Below are 20,424 nucleotides of genomic sequence, written 5' to 3'. Positions count from 1 at the left end.
CAAAAGAGTTGAATGATAAAATCATATTCATATTCCAGTGTAGAATCAGGAAAAGAAATAACATGGTGTCCACATGCTGCCAAGATTACTCAGTGCCATTTCCTGCCATCTTCCGTGGTCTCTCCTTATGTTGGCCAATGGCCATTACCTACCAGAGTTCCAGGTTCCTTTAGGTCCTTTGAGCCACCTGGAGCTTGTTCAGCCAATGACAGAGAGAAGCCTTTATTTGCTGGCCATTCCCAGCAGGTCGTCTAAGACAGTGGAGTGGAACTGAATAGGTATAATTTACGTTGGCTTGTGCCACTTGGGGTTACTTAACAAACCAGAATATCAAGTCAAAGTGTGGTCCTGATTCATTTTAAACATGAGTTGAGATGGAATAAGCTGCCATGTGAATGCAGCCAAAGTTGCATTTTCACAAAGTTTCCCTGTTAATTCCACATTATAATTGAGTTTTCTCACAATGTAAAAGCTATAGTGGCATGCAGTGCAAGTTTAGCACTTATTTCTATATTATTTGCAAAAAGATTTATTTAAAAGCAAATAACACAGTAATGAGCACTAAACTGGCACTACATTCCACTATAGTTCAAAGCTTAACAGACATGGGAAAGTTCCAAAAATGTGGATCGGCATCAGAAGAGGAATCATTAAGTAAAGGTATGCAAAAATAAAATCTAGCAAGAAAAAAATAAAATAATATTTTTATCATTTTTTTAGTTATTTGTAAAACTACAGCTGCACAGCTATCATAGATTATGTTCCATACAAATACCCTGTCAATCATTCACAGACCACTGCTAGATCATGCACCTGCGACGGTACACAAATATTCCAGAACACTTGTAATCAGTGGCAGCCTTGTTTCCTCGCCATGCACAAAACTACTACAACAAATATTAATTTTGAAGAGTGTATTCATATTTTTTTTTCCTACTATGTTCTTAAAATTTTAACCAAAAATCACAAAAAGCTTAAAATAAAATAAATCCATCCAGAGTTGAAGAGATTTTTCTCAAACCGACTAGCTTATGAAAAAGAGATGCAAAAACTGAGTAGGGCTTTTTCTATACAGTCGTACCTCAAAAGTTGAACTGTATCAGTTCCGGAAGTCCGTTCGACTTCTGAAACATTCAAGAACCAAAGCATGGCTTCTGACTGGCTGCAGGAAGTTCCTGCAACCAATCAGAAGCGTGGACGTCCCGTGGGATGTTCGGACGGCTTCCGAAAGAACGTTTGAAAACCTGAACACTCACTTCTGGTTTTCGATCGTTTGGGAGCCAGAACGTTCAACTCCCAAGGCATTCGGGAGACGAGGTACGACTGTATGAGCTAATGCAGATGTCTTTTACCTTTATAGTGTGTGGAGGTGTATGAGTGTTCGTGGTGGGCAAGGATGGCAGAGGACGGAAAGGATTTTGTGTATATCAGCCCTGAAAGACAGAATGGCGAGAGTCAAGTTTCTCTGCTATGTAACATAATTCTGCTGTACTTACCTACACCTTTCGCCATCCTTGGCAACGGTGTAGGCCTGACCCATTTTTTTTTAAATTATTTTTATTCATTTTTTTAACAATAACAACAGATATACAGATAAACAGACGAACAAACAAAAAGACAAACAAACAAAAAAGCCAATACATCCTTCATATACTTTTTTTTAGATATATGCTCAATTTCTATTAATCTATATATAAAAAATCCTTCAAGCTGCATGTTTGTTTGTTTTCGCCTTTCTCCATAACCGCTTGACCGATTGGCGTTAGATTTGGACACAACATGCCTTGGCCATATGGGAAGGATCTTAGGTACCTAGATTGTAAAAAATCACAGCTTTCCCAGGTATATCCGTGAATTTGTACCAAAAGGCGCCCTCCAGTGGACGTTAAATAGCACAGCACACAACACCTGTTGCTGATCCCTCCTTCTCCCCCCCCCGACGTCACTGCCACCATCCAATCAACAGACACACCGCCCACAAAAGGCAGCCCGCACGCAAAGACGGAGTTTGACCTTGGTGGCTTTTAGATGCCGCCTGCAGCAACTATAGAGAGAAGCCGCGCCATAGCCACGCCGCCCGGAAACGTCCCGTGCGTCTTTTGGGAGGGCGGACGGATCGGTAGGAAAGCTAAGCCGCCCGCTAACACCGAGATAGCCTGCTGATAGAAGCAGCAGGTACACAGCAAAGCAATGGCACAGTCAGGTCAGCTGCAAACGTTCCGTCCACCATTTCCGGGTTCAGACGGCCTAACCTGATACTGTACAAACAAATATACTGCCCTCCAATGCACATCAACAACATCAAACCAAGACATACAAACAATTAAAAAAAAGGAATCAGAAAATACAACAATACTAATAATGAGTTATATACACATAAACAATAACGAGCAAGAAAAGAAAACCAAAACAACCTCAACTTCAACGCAAAGACCTATGGTAAGGCATCAATTTCTCTTTTATACTGCATCTTCCTTTCCCATTACATTAAGGAGCCACAGCAACGCGTGGCTGGGTCAGCTAGTAAACAATAACAAGAAAAAGAAAATTATAATAATAACACTTATGTCAAAATTTTATCCAATTCATTTTAATCGTTCCATTCCTCACAGAAAAACGAACTAAATTATATATGGGTAGTTAATTTCCCTCGTCCAACTCTCCACTGATTCATTGTGAAGAAAAGTTAAAATAAAAAAACAAACGCATAACACTGACACCCCTTATTGTGGGCCTGACCCATTTTCACTCAGACCTTCAACATGCTTGTCCTGTCTGAACCATGATTACAATGATAAATAATGCATCAATATCCTAATGGGCTGACATAACGGAAGTGTGAATAAATGGAAGCACAGTAAAATCCCATGCATTGCCATACCCTTCCAGCACATCTATTCAAACAATATCTGAAGAATTAAAATTAAACTGAAATGTAAAGTGAGCTTTCAGTGGTTTAAGTAGGGAAAATATTGTTCAGGTTGCAGTACCCTTGGTTCCAGCTCATGCTCTGCGAGATGCTAAATGTGGAGTAATTATTTTGATGTCTGAATGCTAAGCATTAGGCCTACACCTCTGCCTTACCTCATTCCTCATACTTGAGTCATTTGGCCTTTGTACAATGTGAGAGTCCTTGAAGACTAATCCTGCTAATGTGTTCAGAATTAATTTGGGTAATTAAGGGAGGGCATCTTTGCTCCCTACTGTGGTAGACACTCATAAGCCTTAGGATCTTTTCCTCATGCATTGCATGGCAACAATCATGTGCTATTTTAATATTATTCCTATGCATCCAAAGGAGTTACATGTAAGGATCAGTTAAAATCTACTTGGAATCAGCCAAGGCATTTTCATGGCTCAGATAGATTAGAATGGCTGGAATTGAAATTCAAATGCTAAAAACTGAGTTTCAGGACTGGTATTTGAAATTTGACATTAAATCCATTATTCAATTAACATGTGCTGTGTTTTCAGACACTGTAAGGCTGCCGTTGACTTTGAGGAAACCAAGCCGTACACAGCTATTACAAAAACAACCAACACTTGGCGAGTTTTCTAATTAAAAAGGGTACCCCAGGGAATGCGAAACAACAACAACAAAACATGTAAACCAAACATACCTGTCCACTTGCCAATCAGGGAAAAACCTTTTTAAAGAAAAAGAAAATCCCTCACGGCCCTCAGGAAAAGTGACCAACCAAAGACCAGTAGGTCCAAGTGAAGGGTGCATGTGTTGAACTGCCTGCCTGCCCCCAAGCTAACCATTCTTTGGGCAGAAACCAGACCTCTCTTTTCTACTTTGTCTGAAATCTTGCAAGATTTTGACACCAACCCCTCTCTCGCACAATACTCCATTTAAAGCCTTGCTGTGCAAAAGCAAAACTATTCATCTTTTTTTTCCTCTGGCAATCCACCCCCCTCAAACACAAACACACATCCACCAACCAAGGAGGCATGCAAAAATAAAAATAGTATCAAAGATGCTACCAAAAAGATAATCCCAAATTGTGATGTATGAGTGGGGAGAGAGAAAAAGGAAAAAGGATAAAAGGAAAATCTCAACTCTTGTAGGTATTTCCTTCTGCCTCACAGCTGTTTGGCAGCCAGCTGTCAGTCAAAACAGAAACGCTTGCACGGGCAAATTCATTACTTGTGGCTCTGTTAGAAATTGCGAATCAGCTGTCAAAATCTGATCCTGAATTTTGGACATTTGACTTTAAATATCGTCCACAATCTGAGACTCTGCATTTTCAACATTTTGACCAGAATGTGGCCATTGTTCTTCCACTGAGCACACCTAGATTGTGTTTCCCTAAACCTCTCCTTTTTAAGGGACTTTTGGAGCAACTGAGCTATGGCTCTTCCCATATCTAGCTGGCAACTGAACATCTGCATCAAGGAGAAACATTCCTACTTGTGTATGTTCCCTACACAATTTAGAACCCTGATGTTCCAGGGGTTAAAATCACACAAAGAACCAAATGCAAGAGCCTACAGGTTGCCAAAGTTCAACCGACGTGTGGAGGGATGCAGAAGCAGCAACGGTGGTGTATGGCAGTGGATGGGCCCACCTGGATGGCGCTTATATTAAAGAGAACAAAAGATTGGTGCCATTCCATGATTCAGTCTACTTCTGTATCAGTCTTGCTGATATTTCTGTGTGGTTTCCTACACTTACCTATACAGGAAATCCAAAGAAACATAAAATACATGCATATATTTTCAAGGTCCTTTTAGTTCTTCCCACTAAAAATGCTTTGGTAAGGATAAGATAAAAATGAACTCTTTCTTGCTGAATGTTTTTTTTGTGATTTAAGTGATTAATGGCTCCTATAAGGCATTTTTAGTTGAGACTGAATGCAGTAAGAGGGGGAGAGAAAAAGACAACCAAGGTCAGTAAAAAAAACAAAACAGAGCAGAGCAACAGCTGTTAGCATCTGCTGAGGTAGCCCCACTGTAGCTGTAATGAAAAACCCAATATAGTCTTATTATTTGTTTCTTTAACAAGACAGACTTCTTGGGGGCTGGGAGGGGGGTCAGCATGGTTACATAGAGTAGTTGTGTTATGTAGTGAATCCTGTACCCTTCTGAATTAACTAAAACCCTAAGCATAATCCACAGAAAGTTAGGAGTGCTTAAATTCCATACATTTTCATATGAGAATAATAAGATTTTTATTGCTTGCTTGCTCTGTCTATGTGTGTCAGGGATCCCTGAGTCTTAGCATCATTCAAAATAGCAGTAATGCAGGGCTGCATTAGAAACGGAACTTTTCAAACCCTAACAACAGACAAATCAAATCTCTGTCAGCCTGAAAACGCATATCTAAATTTATTTATTTAAAATATGTATTGATCACCTATAATTAAAATAACGCCAAGGCAGTGTACAATAACTCAATTCAATAGAAAACAATACAGCACACAATAAATGTACTCCATCAAAAGCAACACATTACAATTATAGTATCTGGGAATACTTCAAATGGTACAGTGGGAAATTGCATATGTTTAATTAGATGCCACAAATCTGCACAATCTTCTTACAAAGCCCCCTAACACTAAAATGTTCAGAATTCAGTACACTGTATAGCAACCTATATTTCATTTTGTTGTTATAGATAATCTACTGAGAAATGAAGCGAAAAAGCACAAGATGACCCAGTGCACATACTAAAACAAAGGCAAACTATAGGGGTGAATGAACGAGAGTGCAGATAGTCAGAAGAAAACTCATGATATATATATTACACACGTTGAAAAGTAAGTGTGTGTGCTTTTTATATAGAAAAATTGCAGGCAGCTGGATATGTCAGTTCCTAAATATTTTGAATATTTATTCCAGACTTGTATGCCCACAAATACGTGGTGGGGAAGACGTATTCCAGTCCTGGACAGAAAACTCAACTGTATTTTCAAACAAACCTAGAAAGCTGTGAAATAAGAATTATGAGTTGTGCCTTGGCCAGCAACATTCTAAAACTAAAATTATGAAGTTATAGAAAGTATAAATAATATGTAACGGTATGTAATTCCTAAAAGTCCATTATTTATAGCAGCCACCAAATAAAGCGTTTTCCATCACCTCCAAAAATGATAAACTAGACAACCACAAATGAATGGAAGGGGGATATGTGTGTGTGTGTGTGTGTGTGTGAGAGAGAGAGAGAGAGAGAGAGAGACTCCCCTTCTCAATTATACATGATCTATGAATAGCAGCATCAAAAGGCTGCTTCCAGATGAGTCCAGAGTTGCAACAGGACTCAAGAGAATAAGGCACTTCTATGGTGTCAACTAAAGAGCTCCAAACGGATAAAGGAGCTCAGATGCAAACCTGCAAGTCCCGTCTTAAGTAATGATTTTTCCATTGATTTCAACATGCAAGACAACTCTACTCATGCAATTCCATTAGCTTGCACTGATCTGGCACTGACATGAAGCTTTGGATTAGAGTCAGCATATCTACTTCAACATGTTAACACACCTGAGTTAGCACATTTTGACTAACTTGAGTAATCATGTGCTACCTACATAATTAAGCCCTGAAGGCAAATGCCAACCTGAGGGAAATACAAGCTGAATTGAAACCTAGGCACATCTCCCAGTGACTCTGAATTTAACTACTTGTGCTGGTAGTCTTTTAAACGGATTGCGTTCCCAGTAACACAAGTTTTACTTCCTGGACCCAATCCCAACCCCACTATAAAAAAAAAGCAAACAGGTCCCTAAAATGCAGTCAAGTAGTGTTAAATCTCAATAGGCAGGCAGATCAATCCTATATTCACATTACGCCAGAGAGTCAAGGAGACATGGACCACAGCTACATGGGCAGAATAATGAATGTATTTTGAAGCCCAGGAGGGAAGACACATACAACCAAAGAGTACAAAAATGGTGAGGGAAAGTTACTACAGAGGCTCAGAGTTGAGCATTGACAAGGTAAAAAAGTACACCTTCTTCAGTATATGGTCTGTTTTTACTTATTATACAAACAAGAAAGAGCATGAAAGGTCTCCGCCATCAGCTTATGCAGGAATAGGGACCATTCCTGACTTCTTCCATTCCCCAACATTTCTGTTTTAATATTTGGTTGTTATAACTTTTAAGTATACTAAAATTAATATAGAAGATGTCATAATCCCTTCATAAAACCAAAATTGACTGTGATGCAATATATACTGTAGTTTTTGCCTCTCTTCCACTTTCTTTCTTTCTTTCTCTCTGGGACTCATTTAAATGTATTGAATTGTTTGTATTGTGTTTATTAAAGTTACTAGTAAAAAGTTGTGTGGTTTTTTTTTAAAAAAAAAAACCATGGTAGTGAAATGGCATACATGCAACCACCATCCGTATAATAAAGAAGAGCCTGTTGGGTCGGGCTAATGTTCTCACAGTGGCCACCCAGACACATGTGGGAAACCCACAAGTGGAACCTCAGCAAAACCTTAAGAGCATAAGGGAAAAAATTATCCCTGGCATAATGTACCCAAGTGTTACCTGCGCACAGAAGGAGTCGATGAACTCACAGTGAACTACAGCTCAGGTTGGAGAAGAGGGCAAATAAAATTCAACAATTCTGACTAAAACAACACTTAAAGACCACTTTACAACCACTAAGGATTGTTCCAAACTATATTTTAAAGGTTTTTCTAGAAATCTCAGGTGTACATATTCAACTTATTGCATCTCTAATTACAAAATGAGTTTTCCTTTCGATGTGAAAAGGTCAACAGCTAGAAACACTTGCTTGTTCGTTAATGAGGAAACCCCAACAGCAGGTTTCACACCACAAAGCCTTATGATAAAATTAAATATGAGCAATTAAAAAAAAAAGACTTTGGTGGAACTGTTTGGTTAAGATGAAACAGAAATGGCAAAGGCAATGAAGGAGCAAGAAAGAGTATGAGGTGCACATAATTAAGAGTTTACTTGCAGCCTCATACTCAGTGTTGCTCGGGAATTCTAAGAAACCAAAAAAACCAGTGCAGTTTTGAAAAGTACAGCACACCATCTCCATTCAAAAAGACATCCAACTGAATCCAAATTTAGAATAAAATGTGTTTGCTGATCTCAGGAACCATCATGCAAAATTTCATCAAGATATCTTAAGGGAACGGACAAACAGCTTTCCAAAATATATAGGAGATTCAGACAAATGCATTTAATTACAATCTTAATTGGGGGTAAAGGTAAAGTTAAAGGGACCCCTGACCATTAGGTCCAGTCGCAGACGACTCTGGGGTTGCGGAGCTCATCTCGCTTTACTGGCTGAGGAGCCAGCATACAGCTTCCGGGTCATGTGCAGCGCCGTTTACCTTCCCGTCGGAGCGGTACCTATTTATCTACTTGCATTTTGATGTGCTTTCAACTGCTAGGTTGGCAGGAGCAGGGACCGAGCAACAGGAGCTCACCCCATCACAGGGATTTGAACCGCCGACCTTCTGATTGGCAAGCCCTAGGCTCAGTGGTTTAACCCACAGCGCCACCCATGTCCTGTGCAGCATGTGGTGACTGCAAGAAGCAGGTGCTATGCTGAAGATGAGGGCTCAAAATGTGCCTCAGCTCACAACTTAGGTGGAATCTACACACATATAAAAACATTCTGAAAATGCTTTTTTAAAAGCGTTTTTAAAAATACACTGAATTTTCCATAAGGCTCATTATCGCCATCTAGTGTCACATTGTAGACTGCACTTAAAGCACACTTAAAACATTTTCTTTGCAGCTGTATAGCTGAGTCCTTACTTAAAAGGCTGCTGGTCTACACACAAGTAATATGGTCATAGGGCTTCTGAGTTTTCTGTGTGCTGTGGAGAGATTTCTCTATCACCTGGCAACATGCAAAACATGACTGTGCTCCTAACAAAGACTATAATCAGAATGCATTGGGCTAAACTGAATAACTTAACAATCTGTGAGCCTCAGAGCTTCACCACAGCATTTTATCCTCTGTTTTGCCCTTAAAACACTTTGGCAACACACAGTCTGGCTGACAAACCAATGAGCCCACTATATCTCACTTAATTCCAGCTAATTCATTTGTGAAGTGAAGCCCTACATTTAAAAGAAAGAGGGAAGGCAGGGAATCTATTTTGCTCATTGGTGATTGCTTTTTCATAAGAACTGGCTCCTAAAATGATCTATGATTGTGACAGAAAGGCTTATATAAGGTAATGCCTTTCGTAGTTACATTCATTTAGTTTGGTAGAACAGGTTAGTTTAACAACTAATTTTAGCATAAATACATCTTACCCTTAATTGCTGATGCTAGTAAATATGAGCTTATGCAAACAGCATGAGGCACGTCAGGTGCCAATACCAATGTCGCTACAGTTCAGAAACCTACTACTGTTTTTAGTGTTTTAATCATTCTATAACCTGTGGATTCTATCCAACATCAGCCAACATGGAAGAGCAGACCTACTTCAATTAATTTAAAGGAATATAAGATTTCACAGATACAATTTAAGGTACACACATGTGAAAAACACGTGTCTGCAAATGGCACGTGATACATGTGCACTCTTCAAGGGTTCTGATTGATTTCTGTTCTTTATTAACCTTAGTTTTAAAAGCAAACCACAGTTTACTGTACAGAAGCGTCATGCTGGTGCATACCATTGAAAAGTTCTTACTCTGCTCCTCTCTTTATCCTGCTACTACCACCCTGCTGGATGACAAGCCAGGGTCTGGCTCGTTGTGGCACATGAATACAGCTAGTGGTTTGCTTTCTTCAACAGACCACAAGCACAAACCTTGGTCATCACTTGTGGCTCGCTTTGGAGAGAAACAAAACAGTAGGACAAGTTTTTGAACACTGTGACAAGCCAGACTCTGGCGAGGAGTAGAACTTTTTGGCAGCATGCACCAGCCTGCTGTTCCTTCACATTAAAGCACAGTTCGTTTATAATTAAGGTTTAATTTGGCATGTGAACCAGGCCAATGTGTGAATTGCTCCTCAATATAGCGACAGTCAGTGTTATATAAATTTCGTTCTGAACTGTGCTGATTACTACTACAATGAAGCTCCTAACAGCAGGCTAAAACTCTCAAAACTCTAATCAGCCAACTCTCAGGGGACAAAAATGTCAGTAGGAAAGCACTGTTTTACCAACAACAAAAATATAAACAACTTGTAGGAAAGAAATTCTCTTCTCTTAGAATTTAGGAGAGCCTTATAAACAAAGAGAAATAAACAATGCAAAATAATAAAACAACATTGTACAAAAGCAGTCACAGTAGTGTTTCTTCAAATATTTACATTGCTTCTATTTGGAGAATAACTTGTTCCATTTAACCAGAATCAGACTCTGAGGACTGCAGTAATCCAGAGAGATTAATTACATCCTTTCAAGTTTTTCAAACAACTTTTGAAGGCACAGTACCGAGAGAGAGAGAGAGAGAGAGAGAGAAGAATGCACACTTCTCTCATTGATAATTGTTAGGCAATCTGAGTGCTTTAGGTTACATCAGCAAAACAGGACTGCCACCAATTATTGAATCAAGGAGAGTATTGCATAAATGGGAACAAGATATCCTGTATGTGGTGATGCACATTAACTGATAACAAAGACCATGATATCGTTCAGAGGCACTGGCATCCTAAATATGCTTCCCAGATCTTTTGACATAAATGAAACTGGATTCAAACCACCACTTCTAAGAAGCTAATGATACATTGCAACAGCACAACCCATTTGGTATAATGATAGCAGTGTTGAATGACTATTAAAAGGGTGCTTAAAATGGAATCATGGGCAATTCAACACATATTCCCACCTCCCTTTTCTATGTTTTAACTACTGTACTATTTATTTATTTATTTATTTATTTATTTATTTATTTATTTATTTATTTATTTTAAAGGAAACAACTCAGGGTTGCTGCCATCATGTCCATTTAGTTCATTTTTTAAAAAAAAATCAGGCAAATTCAACAAAGGCATGCTACAATTTCCTAAGTAAGATTTACATATGACTGATTCTCCGGGCAAGAATTAATGCCATGGTTTCTTAGCACAGTCAAAGTAGCTACTGCATAGTGGCTTCAAATCTTGGATTTGCAAGCAAGATGCAGAAGCTAAACTGCAAATGAGAAGAGAGAAGGATCAGCATGCCCCTATTCCAGCTACTTGTCGTTCCCTATGGTTGGAAACCATCCTATGTTAAGTTGAGGATTCAAGAATAATAATTATTCCAAATCAGGAACCTTGGTATGTTTAATCATATACAAGGTCCTTTTCAGAGACACACACAGCAGTGCTGGTGCAGTTCAATGCACCAGGCAGGATAAGTAGCCATGTGGGTGGGGCCAGTTAGACAGGTCTTTCTCACCCAATTCACATCTCACCGAGAGGGACTGTGCTCATCTGGTGGGAAAGATCTACTGAAATGGCCTTCTCTGTTTCTTAATTTATGAATGAATTGTGCATGTTCCCCAACAGCCGCCTGGAATCACACCGAATGCAAGTGGTTCCCACACTGCTCTCTTTGGATATGTTTGTTGAATTTGAAGGCGACCATTTAAAGGAAAACCTATAGTGAGGTTAAAGGCATTGGAGGTTGGATTCAGACTAAGGCACACCTAAATCAAATGTAGCTTACATTAATCATGACTAACATTTCACAATGTTCCCACATTTCAACAGGACCTAGGTTCAACTAATTTAATCTGGATACAACTTCCATCAGCCCCAGCCAGCATGGCCAAAGGGCAGGGATGATATGAATTGGGTGCCTGTCTTTCATGGATGCTTTAGCTGAGATTCCTGAGATTAGTTAGACTAAATGACCCTTGGTGTACCTTCTGACTCTACAATTCTATGAGTTGTGGTCCAACAACAACTTGGAGGGATACTCAATGTTTCCTACTTTACCTGTCAAAGGTACTTGAAAAGCTCAAGAAACAGCATCTTCTAGCATCGCAAGAAAGGAAGCAAAATAGCAAAATAGGGAAACAAAATAGGAAATTTTGCAGACACTTACGTGGGGGTGGCTCTTGTGTTGCTTCCTCTGAACTATCCTCGGGCCCCTCCTCACCCACTCCAGAGGTGACTGAATCATCTGGGCCAGAAGCAGAACTTGGTGTGCTCGGTCCACTGGCAGACCCAGAGTCCCCATCCTCACTATTTGATCTATACTGATCTTGCTGAGCGGCCGCCACCCCTTCACTGCAGCTTCTGCGGTCTTTCCTGTGCACACGGGAATGAAGTACCATTTGGTGATAGGTGCGGAAGATCTTGCCACACTCAAAGCACTCTGTAGACTTGTTCTGAGACACCCTTCTGCTCTGGCGCGAGGACGGCCTATACTCCAGGTCTTCTTGGCTAAGCATGCAGCTGTCTCCTGACTGCACATGGCTGCTTTTTTCCGAACGCCCACTAGTACAATTCTTCTTCTTCGGATTGCTAGACGAGCTGAAGGAGTCCTGCTCTTGTTTGCGCTTTTCTTGGCTGACGAGAATATATTCCCTTTTGTCCCTGTCGTAAGTGACGTCAGCATCCGCCAGGACTTCGTCCCATCCTAAATACTTCACGTACTCAGAAGGCTCTGCAACTTTTCCTTTGGTAGCCAGATGCCAAGCCTGGTAACTGTTGACTGGATCCAGCTCAGCTACTCTTTTTCCTGAATGGCCCCTTGGAGTGCCATCAATCCCTACAGATGGCCTTAATTTCAGATACTGGAAGAAAAACTGCTTTGCAACAGGGGGTTCCCCGTCAACTAGCCTATCAACTCTATGTTCACTGCAGGCTTCTTGAGACTTGCAATGTACAGAATTGTGTGCTTTTAGGCTTTCCATATTTGTAAACAGGTTTCCACACTTTGTACAAATTTCATACAGGGACAAACCAGTCACAATCATCTCTTCTTGAACGACATCATTAATAGTGGCTATAGGCTCAGAATCGTTTTTTGGCTTGTTTTTGCTCCCCGATTTTGGGCCATGGGATTTCATGTGGTTTTTGAGAAACCAGGGCTCTTTAAATTTCCTGCCACAGATGTGGCATCCATGGTCAAATGACCCTCTATGCTTTTTCATGTGAGCTTTGAGGAACCAGGTTTGACTAAAAGCCTGCCCACAGACTTCGCAAGGAAACTCTCCTGCACTCGACTCAGCCTTGCAGTTCTCGGCATTGTACGTTTCCCCGTTTGGAACCTGAGTGGTGATGTGGTCTCTTTCTATGTGGTTTAGCAGAGTCTCCTCTCTTAATGTCATGTAGTTGCACAGCCTGCATTTGAAAGGTTTGTGGACCTGGTGTATGTGCTGCTCCAACGCTTTCTTACCTTCAAATTTGTTTTTGCAGAAGGTACATGGAAAAGTACATAACTTAACATCTTCTCCAACTGGTGCTTCTTCAGAGGACTCCTTCCTGCTGCTCCTGAGCAAGATCTTGCCTTCTTCTTTGGGAGTTGCTCCGTTCAATATCTTGTTGCAGGCAGAGGTGCTTTTGGTGGGGCTAGTGCAACCATCAAGGCCTTCAGATACTCTCATCTCACTGAGCTGTGCTTCTCCTCCCATCTCCACTTCATTCCCCTGACTAATAGTGCCTGTCCTGTGACTCCGGATGTGAATCTTCAAGTTGCCCTTTTGGGAAGCTCGGTGGTCACAATAAGGACACTTGTATGGCTTCTCCCCTGTGTGCTTCCTCATGTGCTGTGAAAGTGAGCTCTGGAAAGGAAAACTTTTGCCACAGATGCAGCAGCTGTGCAGCACAGACTTGTTTGCATTCATATCATTCTTGTTCATCTTGTGAGGACTCGAGGCTCTTCGTAATTCCATGTTTGCGCTTATGCTACAATCCATCTGCACCGCAGAAGCATCAGTCAAAAGTGCAGAACCCTGTTCCGGGCTGGGAAACTGGGATGCTTTTTCAATCATGCATTCCTGCTGATGGAGCCTTTATCTCTTCAGTCTCATATTTGGGTTTTCTTCCAGCTGCTTGTAAGCATTTGGGATACAAACATTCATTGGCGTTTCTTGAGTCAGATAGCAAGCAGGACCTGGAACCAAAACAGAAAACAGGACACGGCATTACTAAATGCAAAGCATTTCATTTCCTTTTGCTCCCTTTGTAATAGCCCCTGTTAATATTTTCTTGCCATCTTCACCAAAATGTTACATTTTCACCAGGCTGCAGAAAATCTGACTTTGCATTGAATATTGTCATTCACAAACTGAATATTCAGTAGAGGATTTACACAAGCATACTTCCATAGTAGTTGCAGACACGGGCAAATAGAGTATGTGTCTGTATGATTACTAAAAATAAGAATATACCCGGTAAGTATCAAAAAACACGTACTTTTTCTTTCTAGCCCAAACAAAAGTGTGTGTGTGTACATAATTTCAAGTGAATAAGCCCTTTCTCAAAGAAGCTGTAATATTTTAAGTCTGTGGCTTTATAGACATGTATAATTTAATGAAAAACAGCCAAACGTTTGTTTGCCTAGAGATAAAGGGTTTTTGTAGAGTGCAGCACTCTATCCCTGTTGACGGTAACTTAAGCATAGCTGCTGAACAAAGACAGCAAAGAGTGCATCAAATTTTTGTTAAAGCAACAATGCATTTCAAAAAGATTTTTATGCAGGCCAATTAAAATTAACAGTAACAGTAATACCTTATTTATTTAGGCATATGTTAATGTAGACTTGAAAATCCTTACTAATACCAAGAAGGATCCATGGAGCATTCAACGAAACAGGGTTAAACTGTTTTAGGCTGAAATCCTTCTACATTAAAGATAGTTATTTTAAACTGAATTCAACGGGAGCAAAATTTAGTATGCTTTTAACTTCTGCAGTTCTCATGCAGACTGGAGGCCTGCACAAACTTCTGCTGCTTAAATCCCATTGCACAGGATGGCAAGGATACTTGCATTACTTTCTGACCATAAGTATAATCACATAAAGAAAAGTTTGGTCAAGTATCCAGGAAGAGAGAGTTGCAAATTTATGATCAGCACTAGCGCCTTGCGTCCTTCGACAGGTGACAGAGTCTTCAAATCCAATCAGGACTCAATGCTAATGTCCATCCTGGACCCCATTTAAAAATACCATACATATTTTCTGCATGGTGTTTTGGGCTTCCTCAAACCTGCACCTAATTCTGGAATCAGACACAAAGAATACCACTTGCAAATTTTGACCATATTCCACTGCTAGTAGAGACTCCATTATTAAGATGGTCTCATGAATATCTCTTCCTACATTGCCCAGTTCTATGCAGTGCTGAACAGCAGTGAACAAAGACTACCGCTCCATTCAGTAGCGATAACTAATCTACTGCAGCAGGTTATCCAAAGCAGAATATTTCCCCAGTTGTTGAACTATATCGAGTTTTGGTTGTTCTGGTTTATACGTAAGGCATATCTTATTGGTGGCAACCTCCTTTTCTTCAGAATATGGAATAAATTTAGCTTTGCCTTTAAAAAGTTGACCTAGCGACCACAGCTTACCACACCCACTCCTTTACATCATCTACACTTAAGCATGCATTTCGTTAAAAGAAACGGTGAATACACCCATTCTGTTCCACTTACTTAAATATATTCTCATATATAAACATGTGAAGAACCTAGGCTTTCATTATTTCAACAGCAGCTTAGCCATGCACCCTTGGCCTTGAAATAACATCTGCTCAGACAGGGGACTGTAGGGTTACTCAAGCAATGAAGCAAGTTTAAAAATAAACTTTCAGTTCTGATAGATATGAGAATTTAACATTTTGCACGCCAATCCTCTCACCCACCACCCAAGAGGAACACCCGAAATGCTCTGAACATTTCAAAAAACTGAAATGCACTTTTGAAGCTGCGATCCTTCACATGCCTATTTAGAAATATATTGCACTGAACCCAATAGGACCTACATTACACGACTGATACGGCTGTCCTCAGCACCTCCAGTGCCCCGATGGCTGCCCTAGAATTGAATCCCAAACCTTGATATTCCGCTTCAAACCATCTGTTGCAGTGCTCCTTTCCCATCACCAAAGGCGGTTCACATTATCGGGGAAATAGAAAACGATGTGAAACTCTAACACTTAACACATTTGGAATACCTAATCCTTACCCCCTTGCTCTGACAAAAATCCTGCAGAAAGGCTCTTCTTTCCTTCTATTGTGGACAACTTAATTCACTGTTATACTGCTTACTTCCAAAGGGAACACAGCTGTTCAGTAACACTGGAGCAGCTAAATGCACAAGGGCGGGGAAGGGGTGCCTATCTTTAATAGTAAGCATATCCTTGAATTCACGGGAAACCCTAGCAACCTGCGGCCTTCCAAGTAAATGCAGGCAGTAGGAAAAAGTCAGCATGACATTGCCTTGATTTCCTTTCCCCCAAAACCATTGGAACAAAAATACCAGCAGTTTAAAATATACATATATAGAAAACGGTCAACAAAATATGTTTTGTTACTTATAGCCACAACTGAAGCATAAGTTGTCAAAACAGAGAGGTAGAAGTGAAAAAATGAACAGGCGGGAATGCTACAAATAAATAAGGGGGGTTGTGCTCTTTAAACTGAAGTTACTTCTGTTTCCAGTGTTACTGAAGGAGGTGTTTTCTTTTTAATTAATGTATTCTGTTTTACACTTTGGGATCCATCCTTTTCAGATTTGCAGCTATTAACCCTGCATCCTTACTCCGAGAATCCTTTTCCATGGCATTTTCTGACTCACTCGCTCTCCCTTCTCTGTTCTAATGATATTTTGAATGGGCTCTAAACCTCCGGAGAACACAATTTAGGCTGTTCTGAAACAGCACCACAGACAACAACCCCAAAGCAGAGACAAAGCACACCAGCAATCACTTATATTAAGCAAATGCAACCTCCTGGCCATGGAATATCTACAATAAGGAAAAGCAAGAAAAGAACAACAGCGATACGTCCAATAAAGCAGCTTATATAGCGTTTTCTAAAGGAGATCAATGTGAAGAGGGTGTTCTTGTGCACTTCTACAGGGTATTCTGAGAAACACAGACCCGTTCCCCCACTCAGTACATATTTTGCGCTTCAGTATACTGGTCCTGTTTGTCCTCCCAGGGACAAAGAAATGCATTTTATTGGCTACACTGTAGCACTATAAGGAATGAATTAAAATACATCATTAACATCCTGGTCCAGCTTATCTTACTACCAGGACAAAGAGACTATTCTCTGAACAAATGGGAAGAGGAGGGGAACTCATAACAACAATGAAGCACTCCTTGCCCTAAAAACCGCTGTTACAAGATCAACAATTATAAGCTTATATTCTACAGATTTGGGTCCCCAAGAGCTGTATGAAGTGATGCATTCTCTAAATGGGAGAGTAAGTACCATTGATGACAAGGCCTTGGGGCTTCTGCTGTTCTCAGACCAATCAATAATCCATTATGTCCAAACTACATTTCCACTCTAATATGAAGAATAAAAGGACAGCCAATATTAGCAGTTATTTCATGTACAGGAGGGGAAAATCAATGAAACAGAACACACAAAAATGCTACCATCACAAGGCTGAAATGAATGGTCATACATGGCATTGACAAAACTGTTTACAGTACCCCTTTACCAACCCCCCCCCCCTTGTTTCAAAAACTGTCTCTGCGTGAACATATTTTGCACACATGTGCTCTCACACTCAACACACAGACACCCCACCAAATGAAATAGTGCTTTCCAAATCAGTGTCTTACCATAATTGCAGGACAAAGGACAGACACATTTTCAAGTGGAGAAAACACAACTCTCCTTCCCATTTAAGGTCTTTGTTTCTCTGAGCAAGTCACAAATCTCAAACATCATATCCCAATTGCAGTTAGCAGTACGAACAAATCTTCAAAACACAATCTGATCTCATCAAACATGGTATCACACAGGCAGCAATAAAAATGATGCATCCATTGTTTTCTGGCATACATTGACACAAATAAGCTATTCTTTCTTTTGCCAACATACCTTTTTAAGTTATCAAATGGGAGCTAGATAAGTAGCAGAAAATCATCTAAATAAAGAATATTTAATCATTAGATGCAAAGTATTGTTGCTTAAGAGCATATAGCGTATTTCCTGTAATATAAAGATTAGTAGCTGAAGCTGACCTCAAATGCAAAGAGGTAGGGGACAGCATGTTATTGTTGGTAAGATTAAGAAAACCAATCAGCAAACATGAGTAGGTGTGGAGGTTTTGCCAGAGATATTTTGATTTTAGAATGCTAATATGAAAGTTGCTATTGGCAACTTTAGACTAAGGAGAAGCTGAGAGGCAACAGGTAAGAGTAGCTTAAGGAGAATTTGAGGGAAATGTGTATTACACATTGTAACTCACCCAATCAAAAACTGAACAGTTTTTGATTGGGATGCACATAATTAAAAACATTTTAAATTGTCCTGAAATCAAATATCAATTAACTACAATACAAATCACTGCATTAAAAATAGTATCAAAGTCTCTTCTGTTTTTTTTTATTAATAATATTTATTTATTATTGTGATACATTATACAATTCCATTTACACATAACTCACACATACACATATAACACACATCCAATTACATTCATACAATTACAATTACAATAATACAATTATAATACAGTTACAATACCTTATACCAATACATATACATATATCCTAATACTTTTATATCTTCCAAACTCATTTTAGACAAATTATATTTTTATTACATAGATTATTTTTAAAAATATAAACTTATTCTTTCTAGCCTTCCGCTTACCACGGTATGACTAAATTGTTAAATAATGTCCATCTTTGACTTCCCTGTCCATCTCTTCATTAAAATATGTAAGAAAATTGTTCACCATAAATAAAATTATGACACCGACCTCTTTTACTTTTTTTCTTATATTTCTTGATGGTTTAATCTTGTGTGCTCTTTTATTCCTATGCCATTTTCCAAATAACAGAGGTTATTCCAGAGCTAGTACTGTGTTTATGCTGCATTTTTTTTTAGGTATTGCAAAAAGCTGCTCCATTCTTCAATGAACTTTTCTCTCGGATTGTCTTTTATCTTTTCTGAGAGATATGCAAGCTCTATATATTCTAAAATTTTGTATAGCCATTCCCTCCTGGTTGGTATTATTGCACTTTTCCACTTTGATCCAATTAAGATCTCTTCTGTTCTGAAGCTACCTAATCCACAAAATAAACAATAACAACAAATAACAATGTTTATATTAAAAACAAAATAAAAAATAAAAAAATTCCTTCCAGTAGCACCTTAGAGACCAACTAAGTTTGTTATTGGTATGAGCTTTCGTGTGCATGCACACTATAGGGGTCTCCTGCCTTTTGGGGCCTGGGCTTACATTTGGAAATCTAAGCAACTGCTGTGGGCACATAATAGCCACTTCACAAAAGAAAAACTAGCTATGCTCAAAACAATCACCCCCCAAACACCCAAAACAAAACAGGCAGTGAGGGTTACCGTATGTCTGAGAGTATCATGGTTCCACACTAAGAATCAATGCTGATACCTATAGGTAACAAACCTCGTAGGACATCACTACAACAATCTGCTCTATCTCCCTGCTGCTTTTGCAGAGGAAATTTTATGCACCATCCTCCCAGCCTGAGAAACTTTCTTCATTATCTGCAGGGCTCGGACAATTTAAGACTCCAAAGTTCAAAAAGCATTGCACCTAAGAGCCAGCACATCTCCCAATAAACTGGATGCAAATCTTCCTTCCTCTTTTTGGCCATTGGAAGACAGCAGCATTCTGAATCAGCTGAAACTTCCAAATGAGACCCATCTTTGGTTCAGCTGACCATGAGCCAAAGCACCACATGTAGTGTTTCTTGCAATCGTAGGCATTTATGCTTTCTCCATTCTCACAATTCCCAGCAGAGGTCAAACCTGGATGCCAGAGCAGCATCCAGGTTTAAACATATATAGTTCATGATTTAATCCTGGATGAGGGTGCTAAATTGGCCCAAATTGGCAGAACACCTGGGAAAATGAGCTCAGGGCAGCATATATGATTCTTCCCAATCAACCCATTTTATCATCACAAGAACCCAATGAGATCCTAGGCTGAAATAGTCACTTGCCTAAGGAAACCCAGTGAGCTTTGTTGATAGTCTCCGCAGTACTACTCCAATCTGAGGATGGGCAACTTTTGACCCTCCAGATATTACTAGACCACAACTCCCAACATCTGTCACCATTGGCCATGCTGGAGGGGCTGATGGGAGCTGGAGACCAGCAATATCCAGACAGCCAAAGGTTTTAAAGGAAGATGTCATCAGTATGCTGAGGACTCTCAGTCAGACGAGCACTGGATGTCCAAAATCGTGTATGTTTATCTTGTATTTCACTACTTGTTTTGTTTCTAGTAATAATAAATAACAGTGACTAGGATTAGCAATTGACTGGATGACGGCCCATAATCTGCAGCTGCATTCTGATAAAGAATGTTGG

General features: G+C 39.7%; 1 protein-coding gene across 4 annotated transcripts in view; it reads right to left on the bottom strand.

Moving 5' to 3' along the window:
• Window positions 1-20,424, bottom strand: part of ZNF516 (zinc finger protein 516) — a 120,843-nt gene that overhangs the window by 58,363 nt on the left and 42,056 nt on the right. For 3 of the 4 annotated variants that reach the window (XM_033154780.1, XM_033154783.1, XM_033154781.1), the window contains exon 2: window positions 11,984-13,999. In XM_033154780.1, coding sequence (XP_033010671.1) covers window positions 11,984-13,877 — 1,894 coding nt within the window. In that variant the 5' untranslated portion in view covers window positions 13,878-13,999. Of the gene's footprint in view, window positions 1-11,983; window positions 14,000-16,069; window positions 16,177-20,424 lie in introns of those variants that run through there. The other variant, XM_033154782.1, reaches the window with a different exon arrangement.

The sequence above is a fragment of the Lacerta agilis genome, chromosome 7, assembly GCF_009819535.1.
Source record: "Lacerta agilis isolate rLacAgi1 chromosome 7, rLacAgi1.pri, whole genome shotgun sequence".
Taxonomy (NCBI): domain Eukaryota; kingdom Metazoa; phylum Chordata; class Lepidosauria; order Squamata; family Lacertidae; genus Lacerta; species Lacerta agilis.
The sequence above is the reverse complement of the archived record's forward strand: the minus strand, read 5'-3'. Positions and strand labels throughout refer to the sequence as shown.